Genomic DNA, 18,987 nt, shown 5'->3' with positions numbered 1-18,987 from the left:
ACTGGCTGAGCCCCATGTATCTGAATCTCAGGGGCAGCAGGACAAGGGCCCCCAGGCACGGCTGGGCAGGGAGGCCAAGGTTTCCAGCACAAGCAGGTGGAGCCTCTGGCTCATTTGTGGTCACCCTCCAAGCAAGGCCCAGGCTGGGAGGCTCCTGCAGAGCCCGTGGCCCACAGAGGCCAGACACATAGTAGGCCAGCCCATGCGCTCCGGGGACTGGGGACCGGGCATGCCGCAGGCGACAAGGGGAGGCCTGGACAGCCTGGCTGGGCCTTCCGGTGAGGCTGGGGTGGAGGTGCCGGCCAGGTCCGGCCGCCAGGGCCTGCTGTGTGACCTCAGTGTTCTTGGCCTCTTTCTCCCAGCTCCGTCACCTCTTTTTGGCAGAGTAGACTGGATAAGCTTTTCCAAATTGCAGTTTACAACTCATCTTGATACATTTTTTAAAGCAAGCAATTTAGTGGGTTCCAACCAACATTCAAACACCACAATTGAAAGGCGTAGAGAGCAGGAGTGCGTCACAGCTCATGGACTAAGCATTGTTTGGTGAAGCCATTGTTTGGCAGAGAGGAGAGAGAGAGGAGAGAGAGAGAGAGAGAGAGAGAGAGAGAGAGAGAGAGAGAGAGAGAGGAGGTGTGGGCTGGGTGGATGTGAAACTTATTTGTCTCTGGGCGGCCTGGGGGAGAAACTACAACCCCAGTCTGGGGCGGCCTCCCTGCCCACGTGGAGGGGCTGTGAAGAGAGCCACACCCCCAGCCGTCCCACCTCTCCCTTCTTCCTGCTTCTGACCCGGGTTCCCTTCTCCCTTTCTCCTAGTAAGGACTCTCCCCACCCTCCAAAAGTGAGGGGTACTCCAAGGGAGTAAATGTCGAATTGGGTGGCGGTGGCACTGTCCCACGGGTCCCAAAGAACACTAGGAAACAAACACCCAGCACCCGCGAGCAGAACTGAAAGTAGGCAAGCCGGGCCGCGGGCGAGAGCGCGCGCTTGTGAGCCAGCCTAGGCGAGCTGGTGGCCACCGGGGACCTGTCCCCGCGCTTGAGTGCGCTGTGACCTAACCAAGGTGATTTTTCTGCCCCGCACTTTTTTTATTTTTTTCTTTAAGGGAAAGACAGAAGGAGCCAAGAATTTGGAGCCAACTCCTGGAGAGGGAGTGGCCGAACTGATTCGGAAGTTGGATCTCTTTGTACACAGGAATGCGGAGAGAAAAACAAAACCCACCCCATTGCTTCATTTCCCCTCCAAGCCCGAGCGCTTTCTATGGTACAAAGGAAAGATTTCACGTGGGGAAAAATGAGCCCCGACTCGCGCTGCGGAGGGGTGATCGCGTCCCAAGGCAGAGCGCTCTCGTCTGGGCGCGGGGACAGCGCTCCGGGTCGCGCCAGCGGCGGCCCTGGACTCTCCCTGACGCCGGCTACCGCGCCGGGCACGTGGGCAGCTAGGGCGCTCCCGGGGCGCAAAGCCCCGGACCTGGGTCTGGCCGCGCTTCCCCTGGCCGCTGGCCGGGCGCGATCGTCGTGGGGGGGAGCCTGGTCGGTGCACGTGGGTGCCGGCGGGGGGGCCGGGCGTGGCGTCCCCGCCTCCCGGGCGGGATTTGCATGAGTGTGCGGCGGGCCCCGACTTCCTGCTCGCTCTGCGCTGCAGGTACGCGCGGGCCGGGCCGGCGGGCAGGCGGCAGGCGGAGAGACACGGGTACCTCCTGTCCCGGACCGGCCGTGCCGCGCCGTCGCCCCACGGGCGGCTGCCAGTCCGCCCCGGCCACGCAAGGGTCCGGTCCTGCAGCGGGGCGCCTGCTCCCCGGCCCAGACGCCGCCGTCCCGCGCGCCTGCCCCGAGGGCCGCAGCCATGAACGAGATGTCCAGCTTCCTGCACATCGGGGACATCGTCTCTCTGTACGCCGAAGGCTCGGTCAACGGCTTCATCAGCACTTTGGGGTGAGTGTGCGCCCGGGACGCCGGCCGGGAGGAGCCCCGGCTGCCGGCTGCGTGCGCGCGTCCTGTCGCCGGGGCCCTCGGCGGAGGAGAGGGCTGGGCGGTCCGCTGTCGGGAGCGAGGGAACGCGCTTCCTCAAGCAGCGTAGAAAGGAAGTGCAGTGTTTGTTCAGGTACGAGTCGGCGCCCCGCGGGGCTTGGTGGAGGCGCCCGGCGGAGCCTCCACCCGGCACCTTCGGGCGAGAGCCTGATTTTGCATCTTCCCCCCACCCCCGCACGCCGCTGCAGGTGGGCGCCAGGCCCGGGAGGGGGATTACGCAGGAGCCAGGACCCTCGGCTCTGGGCGGAGCTGTGGGGTGGCCAGGCCCAGATGGGGTCTAGAATCCCTCTTGGGTTTCCCTCTCTGGCGACTGGGGGGTCGGAGCTTCTCCTTGACCCGCCCCCTCCAGGAGGACGCTCTTCTCGCCCGCTCTACCGCTTCTCCCCGTCAATTTCCTGTGCGGCTTGTCAGGCGCCCCTGGGTCTCTGGTCCCGGGTTCTTCAGAGCCCTGTACAAACATTAATTAATTCTGGCCGCCACCCCCCAGGGTCTGGTCCGGGTAAACGAGGACTCCGTTCTCCTCCTAGGCACAGCGGGTACCTGGAATAGGGCAGGAGCACAAGTAGGCAGTGTGCGTTTCTCTTGGGAGGAGCGATTGGAGTGTCACTGGAGATGGGGTGGAGTGGCTTCACCTCTCCTCCAGGTCCAGGGATGGGCTGCCTCTCTCTCTCTCTCTCTCTCTCTCTCTCTCTCTCTCTCTCTCTCTGTCTTTCTCTTTCTCTCTCTCTCCCTCCTCCCTCCCTCTCTCCCTCTCTCACAATGTAGCGAGGCTGGCTTCAGCCTCCTGAGTGCTGACACCACAAGTGTGTGCCATCGGCCCTGGCTGGGGTGCTGGAATCTCCCTTTCAGTTCAGCTGGAAGGGGAATCCTTGCCTGCTGCTCTCCCGGGAGCTCTGTGAAGCCCAGCCTTTCCTACTCCTTATCCCCCACCCTCTGGCATGCCGGTTTCTCTGTTCAGACTTCCATTCACACCTCTCCTAGACATGACTTGCGCTGTGCAGACAGGGCGCAGGCCTCCGACAGAGGCACTGTGCAGGCGCATAGTAGGCACAGGCAGCCTTCCTTCAGACCTCTGGGGCTCAGGGCCAAGCATGTGGCGGGCACTTCTCCAACACCTGCGAGCTTCAGTAGCGCCCAGGAGCAAGCACCAAGTTCTCACTGCCCCTCCTCAGGTGGCCGGTCTGACTTCCTCCAGCAAGCTCCCCAGGCCTCAGAGCGCTTGTGCACCCACGAGGCCTCCAGCGGGCTCAGTGCCCCAACCCTGACTGTGAGGCGCCAGCCTCTTCCCACTGTGTGAGCACCAGAGCCCAGCTGTGGTTCCGGGAACCGGCCCCTGCCTCGCTCTCTTTACCTTTGCTCCTACCTCGATCCGCTCCACCAGGCTCCACCTGAGTAAATCTGTCCCACCCTCCTTGACCTGGGGTGGCAAGATCAGCTCCTGCCAGCCAGCCAGGGCACAATGACCCCTTTTGCTCCTTGGCTTTCAAACTGCTCCACACAACTGCAGCTGGTGTAAATGAGGCCCCTTGTGGGTCCTTATAGTGCTGGGCCCTTTTCTAGAATAACCCAGGAAGATGCGGTTCACACTCAGAATCCCTGAGAAGCAGGCACACCCAGTTGGGCCCCTGGGACTCAGTGATAACCAAGGAAACCAGGCTTCCAACTTCTGGGACTTGGGTGTCTTAGTGTGGCCCTCACTCCAGTGTTCTTTGCACTTTGGTGGCCAGCAGACTCTGAGCTGCAGGTGGCTGCACAGACACTTGCTGGTCAGTAAATCCCTGGGGGTGGCAAGCCCTTTAAGAGTGACCAGCCTTCCGCCCTGTCCTGTTCTAGAATCTCTCTATTCCCTTACATTTTTTAAATTTTGAATTTTGCATTCAATCCCTGGTACAACAATTAAAAAAAAAAATGCAGCCCTCGGAGTTGAACCCAGGGCTTTTGCACTGAGCTACAGTCCCAGCCTTGTTAAAGATTTAGAATTTTGAGACCCGGTCTCATTAACTAAATTGCCGACTGGGCTTGAATTTGCAATCCTCCTGCCTCAGCCTCCGAGAGTGCTAGGGTTACAAGTGGACGCCACAATACTTGGCTCTGTCTCCTTTCTGAACTGTTGCCTCCAGTCCTCTCCCTGGTGTCACCCTGGCCCATGGTCTTGATCCTTGACCAAGCCCAGGTGAGGAGGCTGGGGCCGCCTTTGGCAGGGGCAGTGGTCCCCTGGGGAAGGGGGGGCCAGTTAGTGCCTCCCGCTAATTAGAGCCAAGCGGAGATTGTACATTAACCCCAGTTGGAGCTCGGGAGGGGCCAAGAGTGAATCCTGAGCAGGCCCTCGCCTGTTCCTGGCAGGAAAGTGTGGTCAGGGCCTGCCTTGCCCCCCTGCCCAGGTGGTGGTGGCAGAGCTGAGGCTGGAAAAGCAAATTGGGGCCAGCAGGAGTGGGAGGGCCCAGTGCTGCTGGAGACCCGGCTAGAGGAGCGTGGGGCTGCCTTTCATGATCTCATAGCCAGCCTAGCCCTCAAGATTGCTTGGTGCTGGGTTTCGCTGTGTGTGTAGCGCAGAGTGGCCTTGGATTCTCCATGCAGCCCAGGTTAGCCTTGAATTTATGGTGATCCTCCTGGGTCTTCTTGCCTCAGCCTCCTACATACTGGGATTACAGGGGTACGTCAGCATGCCCGGCTGTGAAGGTGGCTCTTTTTTCTTTTCTTTTCTTTCTTTTTTTTTTTTTTGCGGAGCAGGGGATCGAACTCAGGCCCTTGCACTTGCCAGGGAAGTGCTTATTCCACTGAGCCATCTCCCTGGCCCTGGTGGCTCCTTTTTCTTTTGACAGATTTCATTCGTTTTATTTTTCTTATGTAAAAACACTTTTATGTTATAGCTACTGCTGGAGCCTCTTGAGTGCCCACAGGGGCAGCCTAGGGCCGCTGGGTGTGGGTAAGCTTGGTCTTGAAGGTGAGCTCCAGGCGCTTCAGGGAGGCTGTACCCTGAGCGGCTGGCCTGCGGCCACCCTGGGACTCTCATAGCCTGTGGTCCTGGTCCAGGTTGAGGCTCACAGGCCCATGGCCAGGGGTGCTGGCCTTCTCGGTGGGGGCTCCCTGTCCGCTTGCAGCCTGACCTGCTTCCTAGGAGGGAGCACCACAGATCAGGGGCACAGGGTGAATGTGGGAGTGCGTGTGGGAACACACAGGTCCCCAGGGCCTGGAGCCCAGAGGTGCAGTGGTGGCCAGGAAGGGTGTGCGCTGCAGGCCCCTCCTTCGCTCCAGAGGCTCCCTGTGCCAAGAGGGGGTCAGTTTGTTCCTTGGGACTCCCTGGCCAGGCCTTCGGGTCCAGTCTAAAAACTGCAGCTTCCAAGCCCCAAATCAGACCAACCTGTAGCATCTTCAGAGGTCGCGCCTGGTGTTTGATGTTTTGATAGCTGTCCTTGTGATACACAGCTACCCAGGGCCCTCTGGGCTGGCGGGCTCAGGGGAAGGCTGCCTGTTGGGTTCTGGGGGCTGATGGGCCCAAAGAGCCTTCTCTTTGCCCCCATCTGGCTTCATTAAGTCACTCAGCAAATGAGTATTGATCACCTGCTGTGTGCCAGCTACCGTTTTAGCCACTGGGGAGTCAGCAGTGAAAGCTCATTGGGTTCTGTGTAGAGTAGGGAGTGAGTGGGGCAGGGCGATTTGTGAGCTTAGCCCCTGACAGCCAGGAGCCGTGATGTGAAACTCCACGGGAAAGACTGCTTCTCCAGAGCGCCCACATTCCGAAAGCTGATCTCAGAGCTGCCTTGCTTTTCATAATCGAGATTTCACCGGAATGAGATGTTTGACTTGTGTTCTGTAGCCTGAGGCAGGCGCTTGGCCTCAGCTAGCCCCGTGGTGCAACTTGGTTTTGGAAAAAAAATTTTTTTTTTCTCATTAAAATATAATTCAGATGGGGCTGGCGAGATGGCTCAGTGGTCTAAAGCACCTACTTAGAACAAGCTTAGCAAAGCACAGGGACCGCGGTTCAATCCCCCAGCACCACATGCCAGCCAGCCCGCCCCCTGGTGGGCTGAGCTGACCACACACACACACACACACAAATAAATAAATAAATAAATAAATTAAAAAAAATAATAATAATTCAGGGCCGGGGAGATGGCTCAGTGGAATAAGCGCTTCCCTGGCAAGCGCAAGGACCTGAGTTCAATCCCCGGTTCTGCAAAAAAACCAACCAACCAAACAAACAAACAAAAAAACCCACAAAAAAATTAATTCGTCTATAGAGAAAACTTGAAAAGCTGAAGTAAAGTGTCTGTCATACCATCTTACCTTGTGTTACCACCTGGGTCACCCTCCCGTTCCACCCTCAGTGGTGCACAGACAGTTTGGACATGTCAGGCTTTGCCCAGGGTACCGAGGCCAGGACGCGCACGCAGTTCCGTTGGACGGCTGGGGGGAGACCATGACGTTGGTCTCGTGGGTGCCTAGCTGCCAGCCTCTGTGGAGGCGGCGCGGGTGGAGACAGACGGTGCCACCGAGGGGCTGACCCACATCACAGCCAGCACGTCTATGGGCGTGGGGGTCCCAGTAGAGGTACTGGAGGGACCAGCCCTGGCTTCCCCGCAAGCCCTGGGTCTCAGCCCCATCCAGCCCTGGGCCCGGAGAGGCTGATGCTGCCCTGCCCACGCTGCCGGGCCTGCCTGCATTCCTGAGCCCGGTCCTCTCCCTGGCCGGGCGGTGCAGGGCCGGGGGTGGGTATAGCAGCCTTCTGCTCCCTCTGTGGGGAGGGCTGTCCCACAGGCCCCCTCCGCCCCATCTTCCCTGGACTTCACCCCATGCAGAATGGGGGGCTCCCTAGGTGTGTGACTCAGGTGGGGAGGAGCGCAGAGCCCGGATCTCACAGAGCTCCTGTTGGCCTCGGCTGTCAGGATCCTGGCTTTGAGAGCCCTGGTTGCTCCGGCTGGGGCTGCCTTGGAAGGGCTTGTCCCGGGAAGACAGGCGCGTGGCTCACAGGGTCCCAGCAGGCACGATGCCCAGGGCCGCAGATAGGCAAAGCCGTAAGGTGCAGCAAACAAATCTCAGCTCTGGGACTGTGCAGGTGCCTGAGGCAGACACCTGCTCGCATTTGGTTAGCAAATCCCTTTCTTGGGCCTGCCTGCGCTCAGCTGCCTGCCCCTCCCCCAGCCCTGGAAGAGCCCTGTCCAGAGCCCAGGTGCGTGTGACTGGCCGTGAATGACAGGGCCGCGGGAGGAGAGTGTCACTCTGTCACAGAGACAGTGACCCTGGCAGTGGTGTCCGCAGCTGCCCTTCACAGCTGCCCTTTACCTGTGACCCCCTGCCACCAGCGGAGGCCTTTGGGGGAAGGGCAGAGAACGCCGAGAGGATGCACCTGCCTGCCTGGTAGACTTGTAGCTGTTCTCCTGACCCTAGATTTGCTGGCTTACCTTGCGTTGAACCCTTTTTATGAAATATTACCTACATGGCATCTTTTTACCCCCAAATACTTCACTATTTGTCCCTAGGAAGGCTGTGCAGGGGCCAGGGAGATGGCTCAGTAGAATAAGTGCTTCTCTGGCAAGTACAAGGGCCTGAGTTCAATCCCCGGTTCCGCCAAAAAAAAAAAAAAAAAAAAAAAAAAAAAAAAAAAGGCTGTGCAGTGAGCAGCGGTGCTGTGACCACACCCATCGTGTCCTGATGGCTCCTAGTGACCGATCCGTGGGCAGCTTGTCCTTGAGCTCTGACTGTCTCTGACCAGGGTTCTTGAAGTTGGGGTCCTGCTGCTGTCTGTCCACGTGTCGCCATGGCTCCTGCTGCTTCTGGGGTCCCTTGCTCCCCACTGCTGGGCCCTGTGCATCCAGTCCCTGTTGAGAGGCCTTGATGTCGGCACTCCGTCTGTCAGGCTGCTTGGCCGCCATTTCCCAGGAGGGTGTGGCCCGCAGGGCGTGGGGCTGGGGTCCTCTGACCGGGGAGGGGCTGAGGGCTGGGCCTGAGCCTGCTGGGCAGCACAGGAGGCTGGCAGCCAGGTGGGCGGCCTGTGGCACTGGCCTCCCTGTCTCTCTGCTCTTTGCCCCCTTCCCCTGGTCCCCAGCAGCCCTGTGGAGCCCCCAGGCCTCAGCTGCAGCCCACCAGATCCTAACCCAGGCCAAGGCAGGGGTGGGGCTCTGGGGGCTGGAGCACTTGTTGGAGACTTGGATTATTTTTTTTTTTTTTTGCGGTACAAGGATTGAACTGAGGACCTTGCACTTTCCAGGCAAGCATTTATTCTGCTGAGCTGTCTCCCCAGACCCCAAGACTTGGATTTTTAGGGGGCCAAGTTGGGTCATTTTTGCTTCTCCCTGGAGAGACTCCACAGGGCCTCGGAGTGTGGGCCTTCTTGTCCCCACTGGGCTTTGAGCTCTGTGAGGTGTTAGTCATGCGCGTATGTGCTGTGTTTCCTGCCTGGCCCCTCTGGCGTTGTGGGGTGGAGCCGCGGGAAGATGAGGGAAAGGAAGAGATGTCTTTGCTCCCTGCAGAAGTTTCCCTCTGCTCCTGGAGAATCTGGGCTCCTCTTCCGGCATTCCCACCTAGTCTGGAGGTCCCCAGGCGCCTCCTGTCCGCTGTCAGTCTGGCTCACAGCACCTGCGTGGAAGCGGCCTTGCTAGGTGCTGGCCTTGGTCTCTGGGTGGGGGCCAGAGCCCAGGCTGGGGTCAGGAGAGCTGGGCCTGGCCAGAGTCCCCCCAGGGCCTGCATGGGGAGGGCTGGGCTCTTGCCTCCCCCTCCACACCTCTGTGGTGCTGGCAGGGCCGGTAGGTGCAGGGTTTGAGTCAGGCACCCCGATAGCTGCCGCCCCACTTCCACTGGCTCCTGTTTATCTCATCTCGCTGCCCAGCCGGCCCACTGCCTTTCTCACAGCTTCTGCCTGGGTCTCAGGGTCCACACTGGGCAAGTGGAGCCAACCAGGGCCTGGAACGCCACTGGCTCCCCGCTTCACCGGTCAGGGTTTTGGAGTGCAGATCCCACGGGCATTCATTCCAGGGACAGCGCCAGTCCATACCTTGAGCTCTCCGATGACCTTCTGTTCCCCCAAGTGCCAGGGTCTGGTTGACACTTTGGTGTGGACAGGTGGCACTGTCCCCAGGGACCCAGTGTGGTGGGCATGAGCTCGATGGGGGCACTTAGCACATGTGGACAGAAAGTGAGGTTTTGTTGACCAGATGGAGCCTGGGGCCAGGCGCAGAGGTGCTACCTGGAATCCTTGGGGGGCTGAGGCAGGAGGATCATTGGTTCGAGGCCAGTTTGAGCTCCTGAGGTGGCCTCTGTCTCAAAAACATAAACCAGTAAGAAATAAGAAGATGGGGTGTGTAGCCCAGTGTTAGAGCACCCTTCATTCTGGCCCCAAGGTGCAGAGCCAGGGTGGAGTTGAACTGTTTGTGCCTTCTGTTCACCAGCCGTGTGGCCCTCAGGATCCTGTGGCATGGGGAGTTAAGACCGGATAGAAAACTTTTAAGAATTATAGTACTGCATGAGAGAGGTTGGCTTTCCACCCCCATCTCTCTTTGAGGCACTTTTTAAATTGTTTTATTCTTGGACAGTCTTGCTGAGCTACCCAGGCTGGCCTTGAATTTGCGATCCTCCTGCCTCAGCCTCCTGGAACGCTGGCATCGCAGGTGTGCACCACCGGAGGGTTGGCTTGTCTGACCTGTGCTGGCTGGGTGCGGAGGGTTTTGGCAGCTGGTGGGGGTGTGGGAGGATGGGGGAGGTCCTGGGGGATGGTGGGGTGGGAGCCAGGCCTCCCCATCCTGGGCAGGGGCTGGGCCTGGCCCCGAGCTGAGCACCTGCCACTGCACACGGCTGCCCCTGGGAAGGGTCCGACCCAAGTGAGAGGCAACGTTGCCGCCCCTGGCGCAGGCCCAGAGTCTTGGCGTCTGGCAGTCTCGGGTGGGCGGGGCTGAGCTGGTGGGGTGCGAGTTTCACGGGCGGCAACAACTGGACGGGCGAGGGCGTGAGGAGGAGGGTGCTGGCAGCCACGGGACCTTGGGGACCCAGGGGGCCCCCGCCCTGACTACCTGCTGGTGACCTGGCACCGTGGCAGGTCCTGACAGACCATCTGAGAAGGACCCACACACCTCTGCTTGGTGGCATCTGCGCAGGGTGCCCCATCCTGTTGCCCACGAGGGAAGCAAGCTAGGCTTCTGTGGGGGCACTGGGGACACTTTGGGACCCTGTGACCAGCCCTGGAGTGGTCACTTTCACTTTCCTGCCCACAACTAGGCCTGTACAGAATAAAGTACTCTGGGAGGACCTTCGGCATCCAGGACGGAGGCTGCGGTGGCCATGGGGTGGCGCCCATCCGGGACATCTCTGAAGGTCCCCTTTCTGTGCCCACGGAGCCACCTCCTCTCCTGTCCCAGCCCTTGAGCACGGGGGTGGCCTGCCCTGTACCACTGCCCTCCCACTGCTGCTGGCTCCTCCCCCACCCCCGCGATGCTGGCCTGCGCACCCACTGGGAAGGCGGTGGACCCTGAGTGTGGACTGGAGAGGGCGAGGTGATGCTCACCCGTAACCCGGCACTCGGGAGGCTGAGGCAGGAGGATTGTTGCGAGTTTGAGACCAGCCTGGGCTACAAACTGAGCTCAAGCCCAGCCTCAGCTGCAGAGCGAGGCTCTGTCTCAAAAAGACGAAAAAGAAAAAGATGCTGGGCAATCTGGGCAGGGGCAGACGGGCAGCGCTCGGCGTGCAGGGTGTGCAGCGAGTCGGGCCGTGCCAAGCATGCCCGTTCTGCGTCTGTCCCAGAGGGTGACCCAGCAGGGCTCCTGGCTGGCCGGGACGGCTGGGTGAGGACAGGCTATCCTCTGGCCATTTTCTCTTCAGCCTCCGAAGGACCTTGTGAACCAGCCAAGAGTGCCTGTGGAGGGGGCCGCCCCGAGCGCCTTCCCTGCTGCACCCCAACACCTGGCAGGGAACAGGCAGGGCTGGTCTGAGAGGAGACGCAGGCTGGTCTTTGTCCCTTTCCCCAGCATTGCTTCTGTCTGGGGCTGTGCTGAGTGAAGGCGGCCTCCGGTCTGATCACTGTTGTCTGCTCTTTTTTTGAGACAGCGTCTCGCTCTGTAGCCCAGGCTGGCCTCAGATTGACGGGGATCCTCCTGCCTCAGCCTCCCGAGCACTATAAGCATGTGGCACTCTGTTTTAACAGGAAATTCTCTGCGTCATTGTTCAAGGCCCTGAACAGCTTGCTCCTGCTTGCACACCGTGTCTGACTAGCCACACGTTGACTCTCCTGTCTCCAGATGGGGACATATTTGGGGGCAGGTCCCACAGTGGGACCAACAGTTGGCGCAGTGCGCGCGCTTCAGATCACTCTTCTGAGTGTGTGACTTGTTTTCCCCCATGAGATTTTTTTTTGTGTGGTAAGATCTCACTATGAAGGCCTGGCTGGCCTCAAGCCGGTGACCCTCCTGCCTCAGCCTCCCGGGTGCTGGGCTTACAGTGAGCACTGCACACCCGGCCCTTCAGAGGAGCCTTTAGGGGATGCCGACGCCTCCACTCCCGCCTCCACTCCCGTACACCCCTCTGCAGCTGCTAAAAGGAAACGCCCTGGCTCTGGGTGTTCCCAGCCCATGGCCATGCCTTGGTGTTGGCGAGGGAAACATCCTGCCGGGTGTGGTCTCCCACACCTGCGGCCACAGCGCCTCGGGAGGCTGAGGCAGGAGGATGAACTCAGCCTGGACAACTCAGGAAGATCCTGCCTCAAATTTAATAAATAAATAAATAAATAAATAAATAAATAAACTGGCGGCTGGTGAGATGGCTCAGTGGTCTAAAGCACCTACTTACAACAAGCTAAGCGAAGCAAAAGGACAGCGACCGCGGTTCAATCCCCAGCACCACATGCCAGCCAGCCCGCCCCCTGGTGGGCTGAGCTGGCCACACACACACACACACACACACACACACACACACTAAATAAATAAATAAATAAATAAATTTATTTATTTTTTTAAAATATTTATTTATTTATTTAGTGTGTGTGTGTGTGTGTGTGTGTGGCCAGCTCAGCCCACCAGGGGGCGGGGCTGGCTGGCATGTGGTGCTGGGGATTGAACCGCGGTCGCTGTGCTTTTGCTTAGCTTGTTGTAAGTAGGTGCTTTAGACCACTGAGCCATCTCACCAGCCCTAAATAAATAAATTTAAAATAAATAAATAAACTGGCCCAGTAGCAGAGTGCTTACCTAGCACGCACAAGACTCTGGGTTCCGTGCCCAGCACTGTAAAAATAAACCAAAACAAAACAAAAACACATCCATGTCCTTGTGGAACTTCCAGCCCTCTGGGTGGGAGCGAGGGACAATAAACGGAATCAAGGCCTGCGGAGATAGCTCAGTGGTCAGATGCTGCGGAGCGACACCGGGAAGGCAGGCAGGGCAGTGAAGGCCTCTCGGTTGTAAAGGTCGAGGAGGGGGCGCCTGCAGGGTGGGGGGTGCTGTGGTGCCGGTGCCGGCAGGGCCCCGCACGGCTTTCGGTGAGCTCTGGTTTGACACTGATGGGTGGCTCTGGTCGGACTTTTTGCACCTTGTTGGACACGGTCTGTGCAAGCTCCAGGGGAAATGGGCTGCGTTTGAGACCCTGGGACCCCAGCCCCACTGTCCCATGGGGAGAGCTCAGACTGCGGGGCTGAGAGGGGACTGGGTCGGCTGCTCTGCTGAGCCCGTGTGTGTGGCCAGGATGACCCCGGACGCATGTACAGTTTTGAGGGAAGAGGAGACCAGACTCTGCACACTTCCATGTTTATTTTTGTTTTGAGGCAGGGCCTCCCTGTGCATCTTACTATGCAGTACAGGCTGGTTTTAAACTCTGTGAGGCCTAGTTCGGCCTCGACTTCAGGATCCTTGGGCTCCAGCCTCCGAGCGCTGGGTTCAGAAGCGGGCGCCGCCACGCGCCATCTCCCCCGCACTTTGCGGTCCAGGCAGCCCTGGAGGCTGCTGCACAGGGTGGCTTTACATTCCAGCTCTGCGATTGCCTAATCTCTTCATGCCCCGGGTCCCCTGCCTGGAAAGTGACACAGCGGAGATGAAGAGGATTAGATAGGGGAAGCACCAGGTGGTCTCCAGCCGGGTCCTACAGTTCGGCCATTCCCGGCCCTGCCTGCCTGGAGCAGCCTCGGCCCCCACGGCGTGACCAACCTCCGCTTAATCCCACAAGCCATCCTCTCTGCCAGCTCAGAGTCCAGGGTCCCCATGATGCCCTCTCCATGTCTGGTGACTTGGATGCAAGTCAGGAAAATCGTCTGCAGAGGAAATCACTGCTGCATCGTAAGAGGGTGCAACCCGGATGAGCTGGAAGGAAGCGAGGCATCGAGTGAGCTGTGGGTGAAGGGTGTGGGGCTTCTGTGGCCGCCGTGGTCACCAGCTCAGATCCCCATCCTGGAAGTGAGATGGGTGACATCACGTGGGTGACCAACCGCCAGGTCCCTCCAGAAGCGGGAGGGCAGGGCCTGATCTCCACCTCTAATGGCCGGTTGGGTTCTGTCTCCTGGCAGCCAGCCCCGCCCCCACCCTAGGGGCTTTCCGAAAGAAAGTGGCTTCATGACCGCAAGTTCAGTGTGGCTGAAGGGGGCCGGTAGGAATAGAGTCTGTGTGTTTCTGCTTCTTTTGATGGCCCTGGGCTGCTTCAGAAACTCAGACCGGCACTTGGGCCACCGAGCTGTCTCCCAACCCCTTGTTTCTGCAAAAAAAAGAAAGAAACTCAAACAGCAATCCAGGTATTAGGAGCTGCCCTCACCTCTCCCGTCACTGGGGAAGCGGCCGGGTCTCAGGAGCTCGGGCTGAGAACGCGGATGGAACCTGAGTAGCCGATTTTGGTGATACCGCTGTGTCACCAGGCTGTGTTGTGCGGAGATTCCGAGTGGAGAAACGCAGGTCCCGGCACGGCAAGTGTTGATGCAGGAAGAGGGGCCGGGTGACTAAGAAACGCAAATTAAAACAACTCTGAGATTCCAGCTTACTCCAGAAAGGCCGGCTGGCCGGCCCTCATCAAGAAATCAGTAACCAATCCTGGTGAGGCTGTGTGCCGGGGGAGCCCTTCTGCACTGCTGGCTGGACCAGCCTATGGAAATCGGCATGGAGAGTTCTAAAAAACTAGAAAGAGAAATTCCATTTGACTCAGCTATTCCCCCTTCTAGGTATCTCCCCCAAAGGGTTAAAGACATCGGATTACAGTGAGACGTGCGTGCCTGTGTGGACAGGAGCCTGTATGTCCCTCACAGAGCAATGAAGAGAATGTATTTGTACACAGAGGAGTACTACACGGCCGTAAAGAAGGATAAACATGAGGCGTTTATAGGAAAATGGATGCACCCTGAGACCAGTGTTCAGTAAATCAGTCACACAACTTAAATATTGCATGGTTTCTTAAAGATTGCCCATCATGGTGGTGCAGGCTCGTAATCCCAGCATTTGGGAGGTTGAGGCAGGGGGATCTTTGTGAGTTCGAGACCAGCCTGGGCTACAAAGTGAGCTCAAGGCCAGCCTGAACTGCAGAAGAGACAGAGAAAGACAGTTATCGTCAACCAACGTGGTCAGTGTACCCAAAAGTGCACCTCGATTTAGTATAATTGTTTTATGTGTTTATATGCTTTTTGGCCTGTTAGTGTGGCTGTTAATCTGTGCTTTTGACCATTCGCTTGATAAAGATTTTAAAATAAATAAACCTGATCCTGGGAAACATGTTTAAAAATTAAAGAAAAATGGGTGGAGGGGAAAGGGAAATAAAAAGAATTAAAAGCACTGAGCAGTGTTCTGTACACATACCAATTCCCCACAGTGAATGTAATCATTAAAAAAGTCCCAAGGAGAACAAAGGGAAGAGGCCAGGAGCAGGGGCTGGGGGGACCTTGGGGTGCGGAGCGCTGTTACAGAGCCTCGGAGCGCAAGCCCGGGGGAAGGAGGCTGCAGGCCGGGTGGGAGGGCCGCCCGCCCGACTGCCTCCGGCTGGGAGAGCGCCCAGGGACAGCGCCCAGGGGCCGTGGGGTCAGCTGGTCGGGAGGCTGAGGCTGGCTGGGGCGAGGCGAGAGGCCAGTGCACAGAAGGGCCTCCTGGGCCGCCAGGCGGGGAGGTGTAAGGGAACAAAGACGTGGCCATCAGCTCCGCGGCTTTAGAGCAGTTACTTCATGGTCAGTCTCAGTTTGCCCCCCTGTACGAGGGTGGGAGTGACCAGCCCCTCACTCGCTAGGAAGTTGCTGAGAGCAGAGGCCACGGGCGTGAAGTGCTAATTAGAGATGGCTTTTTTTTTTTTTTTTTTTTTTTTTTGTCTTTTTTGAGACAGGGTTTCACTATGCAGCTCAGACTGGCCTCGAGTTTACTTTGTAGCTCAAACTGGTCTTGAACTTGAAATGATCCTCCTGCCACAGCCTCCTGGGTGCTGAGATTACAGGCATGCACTACCTTGTTTTATTTTTTGGAGACAAGGTTTCACTATGTCGCTCAGGCTGACTTTAAACTCACAGCAGTCCTCCTGCCTCAGCCTCCTGGGTGCTGAGGTTATAGGCATGGGCCACCATGCCAGGCAAGTTGGTCTTGGAGATGGTGGATGATTGTCCCTTCCTTCTGGGTAGTGGGATGGTATTGAGGAATTCTAAATGTAGGAACTGGGTGGATGAATGGTTTAGATGGATGAAAGGATGGGTGGGTGGACAGAGAGATGGATGGATGGGTGGGGGGATGGATGGAGGGATGGGGGATGGAGGAATGGACAGTGGGTGGAGGGAGCAGGGACGGATGGAGGGTTAGATGGAAAGATGAGTGGATGAAGGGATAGCGATTGAGAGATGTAGGAGTGGAGGGAGGATAGATGGAGGGATGGATGGAGAGCTGGACAGTGGGTAGAGGGGAGAATGGAGGGCTGGCTGGGCAGGTGGATGGAGAGATGACTGGATGAAAGGATGGAGGGAGGGATGGCTGGGAGGAGGGGTGGGTGGAGGGAGAGGTGGGTAGAGGGATAGGTGGGCAGGTGGATGGAGGCCAGCCCTGCAGAGACAAGATTCCCCTCAGCCACAGTTGTATCGGAAATCTTGGGCACTGGGATGGGCCCAAGAGGAGAGGGGTGGAGGGGCCCGAGCCTGGGAGCTCACGGTCTGCCCAGTTAGGGGACCCATAGCCCAGCCCTTAGCTTGGTCTCTCGGCAGCTCCTCTTGTCTCCAGTTTCTTGCTGCTCTTGTTTATTTTATTTTAATTTTTATTTTTGGCATTGGGGGTCGAACTCAGGACCTTGAGCTGGCCAGGCAGGCGCTTATGCCACTGAGCTATCTCCCCAGCCCCTTGTGTATTTTTTGGATCTTCCTGACCCTATTTATTTTCCTTCCTTCTCTCCCTTCCTCCCTGTCTTCCTTTGCCTTTGCCTCCTTGTCCCTCTTCCTATCGCCTTGCGTGGGGCAGTAGGGTCTCAGGCAGGCGTGGGGACGGGCGCCTCACAGGATGCCTGCTGCCACCGTTGGTCGGAGAAGAGCGCGGTGCTTGTGCCCTTCCCATCCCAAGACACCCTGCTGCCTCCTCTTTTGTGGGCTGGAGCCATCCTTCGAGCCCCATCTCACACCCCTCCCCTTTATGCAGAAACATCTCCCTAAGTCTCTTAGCTGCCTAGGCTGGGCTCTAGACTTGCAATCCTCCTGCCTCAGCCTCCCAAGAGCTAGGATTGTTGGTGTGGCCCACGGTGCCTGGCTGAGACCTTACCAGGTGCCAGGAAGGAGGATGGTGTGCTAGTGGTGGTGGGGGTGGTGTCCACCATGGAAGGAGGGCCGCACTCGAGAAGGGGCACTGTGGGCTTCGACCCCTTTTCTCCCACTGACCCAGCTGTCCTGTCTCCAGGCTGGTGGACGACCGCTGTGTGGTGGAGCCTGCAGCTGGGGACCTGGACAACCCCCCCAAGAAGTTCCGAGGTAAGACACCCCCTTGGCCTGCACCATGGGGCCCTAGCATTGAGAGAGGACTGCGTTCCCAGCAGCCCTCGGCCTGTGCCCCGCTGGCTTGGCAGGGCCTCAGGCCTGTTCTCCTGAGTCCCCACCAGCCACAGGGCTCCCTTCATCCATGTGATCAGGTGTTTTCTGAGGGAGCAGGGTTGGAAGAGAGAACCGTGTGTGCGCGCGCGTGCGCGTGCGTGCGTGCGCATGCGTGCTCAGGCCTCCCTGTGCCTCGACCTCCCCGCTTTCCTGGTAAGGGGTCCATGGGGCCTGTGTTTTCCAAGGCCCTGACTCCAGATGGCCTGGGCACGTGGGTGGTCTCTGCCATGAAGTGACAGGCAGCGGCTGATCTTGGGTGTGGCGGGCAGGGATGCGGGTGGCACCGCCCACGCAGGGCCCTGTGTCGGCTGCCAACCCGGTGGGGGATGTGTGGGTCCAATGGGCCTAGACCGGATGTGGCTGCTGCCCTCCCCAGACCCCCTCCTCCTCCGCCCCCCCACATCTGGTGCACATCTGGCCCCCCCACCTCCCTCGGGCCAGGCCACCTCCCTGCTGACCCCAGTTCCCCGCCTTTCTCCCCTCCTCTGCCCTCTGCCTGCTGCTCTCTGGGTGGCCTCAGGCTCACGCCTGGGGGGCCATTCTGGGCACCCGACCCTTTCCTTCTCCCCTGCTGCTGCCGTGCTTCTGTGTCTGTTTTTGGTGATTTTTATCACCAGCAGGGCAGGGGGCTTGCGCTTGCGCTAGCAGTTTGGTCTGTAGCGCCTGGAGCTTGGTTCTTCCTGGAGAATGTGGGGTGGGGGTGAGGGTCCCCGGAAATGGCCCCAGTCTTGAGTCCCAGGCTGCTGGTGGGGAGGCACTTACAGCAGACTTGCCCTAAGCTTCCAGGGGACAGTTGGAGGCCAGCTTTGGACAACAAAAAGCCTCTCAGTGGAACAAGCACTCCTTTGACTCCTGCCCCGCCCCGCGCCTTGCCCGCGCCTTCCCACGGCCGGCTCTGCTCGCCATTTCCCAAGGCCTGTGAGCCGGTACCTCTGGACCACCCTGGGGTCCTTATACCCTTTGGGGGCCCAGTCAGCAAAGCAAGGGGCTCAGGTTCCATCCCTCATGTCTTTTCTGCCCAGGCCTGGCCCTTCTTACAGAGCTGGTAGGCAGGATGAGGGCTGGGCAGCCCGGCAGCTGGTAACGGTCGGAGCAGCTGGATGGGACTTGGCCTCTACCCGCCTCAGCTGAGGCTGGTGCCAGCAGGACGCCCAGCTTCCGCTGTGCTCACGTCTTTCCTGTTGACACCTGGTCCACCTAGGGTAGACCCAGCGTGGGTGGTCACCCAGACAGGGATTTAGGCATTTTGTCCTGGTGGTCATCAGAGAGGGCCTTGTCCTAAAGTCCTGGAAGCTCTGTCCCCAGTACTTTGGTTGCTTTTTTTTTTTTTTTTTTTTTTTTTTTTTTTTTTTTTTTTTTTCAGAACCAGGAATTGAACTCAGGCCCTTGCGCTTGCCAGGGAAGCGCTTATTCCACTGAGCCATCTCCCTGTCCCCTGTCCCCAGTACTTTGGGATGAGCCTATCCCAGTGCCCTGCTGTGCCCTGGGGTCCTGGGGTCCCCAGGCTGGGCTCGCAGAGGCCCCAGGCTACCGAGCTGCTGCTGCTTTCCCTGCATGTGGGCTCAGCTCCCTTGCCCTCCTGGAGAGCCCAAGCCCCAGCACATTCGGGAGGGAGAGAGGAACAGAAGGGGAGAGGAGGGAGGGGAGAGGAGGGAGCCTGGGAGCCCAGGTCTCGGACCGTGTGTGCCTGTGCCGGCCCCTGGGCTCTGCCTCCCAGCCCCTCTGTTTCTTCCTCTCGGGGAGGCACGCTGGGCAGGGGTTGGCAGCCCTGGCTTCTGCTCACAGACAGCCCTCGTGTGGCTTGGTGCCCTCCCTGCCCAGGCTGGCAGGGGCAGGAGCTGGGCAGGGGCTGTACAGAGCCCTCCCTGTGTTTGCCCAGCCTCTGCCTCCAGGCCAGCTTGGGCCTAGTCTTATTGTTAAGCCCGTCTTTATTTATTTTTTTTTTACTTATTTGAGAGAGAGAGAGAGAGAGTG

At 58.8% G+C, this 18,987-nt stretch overlaps 1 protein-coding gene across 1 annotated transcript in view; it reads left to right on the top strand.

The window, feature by feature from the left end:
• Positions 1-1,596: 1,596 nt before the first annotated feature.
• Positions 1,597-18,987, top strand: part of Itpr3 (inositol 1,4,5-trisphosphate receptor type 3) — a 56,465-nt gene continuing 39,074 nt past the window's right edge. Inside the window, exons 1-2 of the mRNA XM_004624231.2 lie at positions 1,597-1,931; positions 16,823-16,893. Of these exons, the coding sequence (XP_004624288.1) occupies positions 1,843-1,931; positions 16,823-16,893 (160 nt within the window). The 5' untranslated portion in view covers positions 1,597-1,842. The remainder of the gene's footprint in view (positions 1,932-16,822; positions 16,894-18,987) is intronic.

The sequence above is a fragment of the Octodon degus genome, unplaced genomic scaffold (genome assembly GCF_000260255.1).
Source record: "Octodon degus isolate 3935 unplaced genomic scaffold, OctDeg1.0 scaffold00005, whole genome shotgun sequence".
Taxonomy (NCBI): domain Eukaryota; kingdom Metazoa; phylum Chordata; class Mammalia; order Rodentia; family Octodontidae; genus Octodon; species Octodon degus.
Note: the sequence above shows the minus strand (reverse complement) of the source record. Positions and strands in the feature narration are given on the sequence as shown.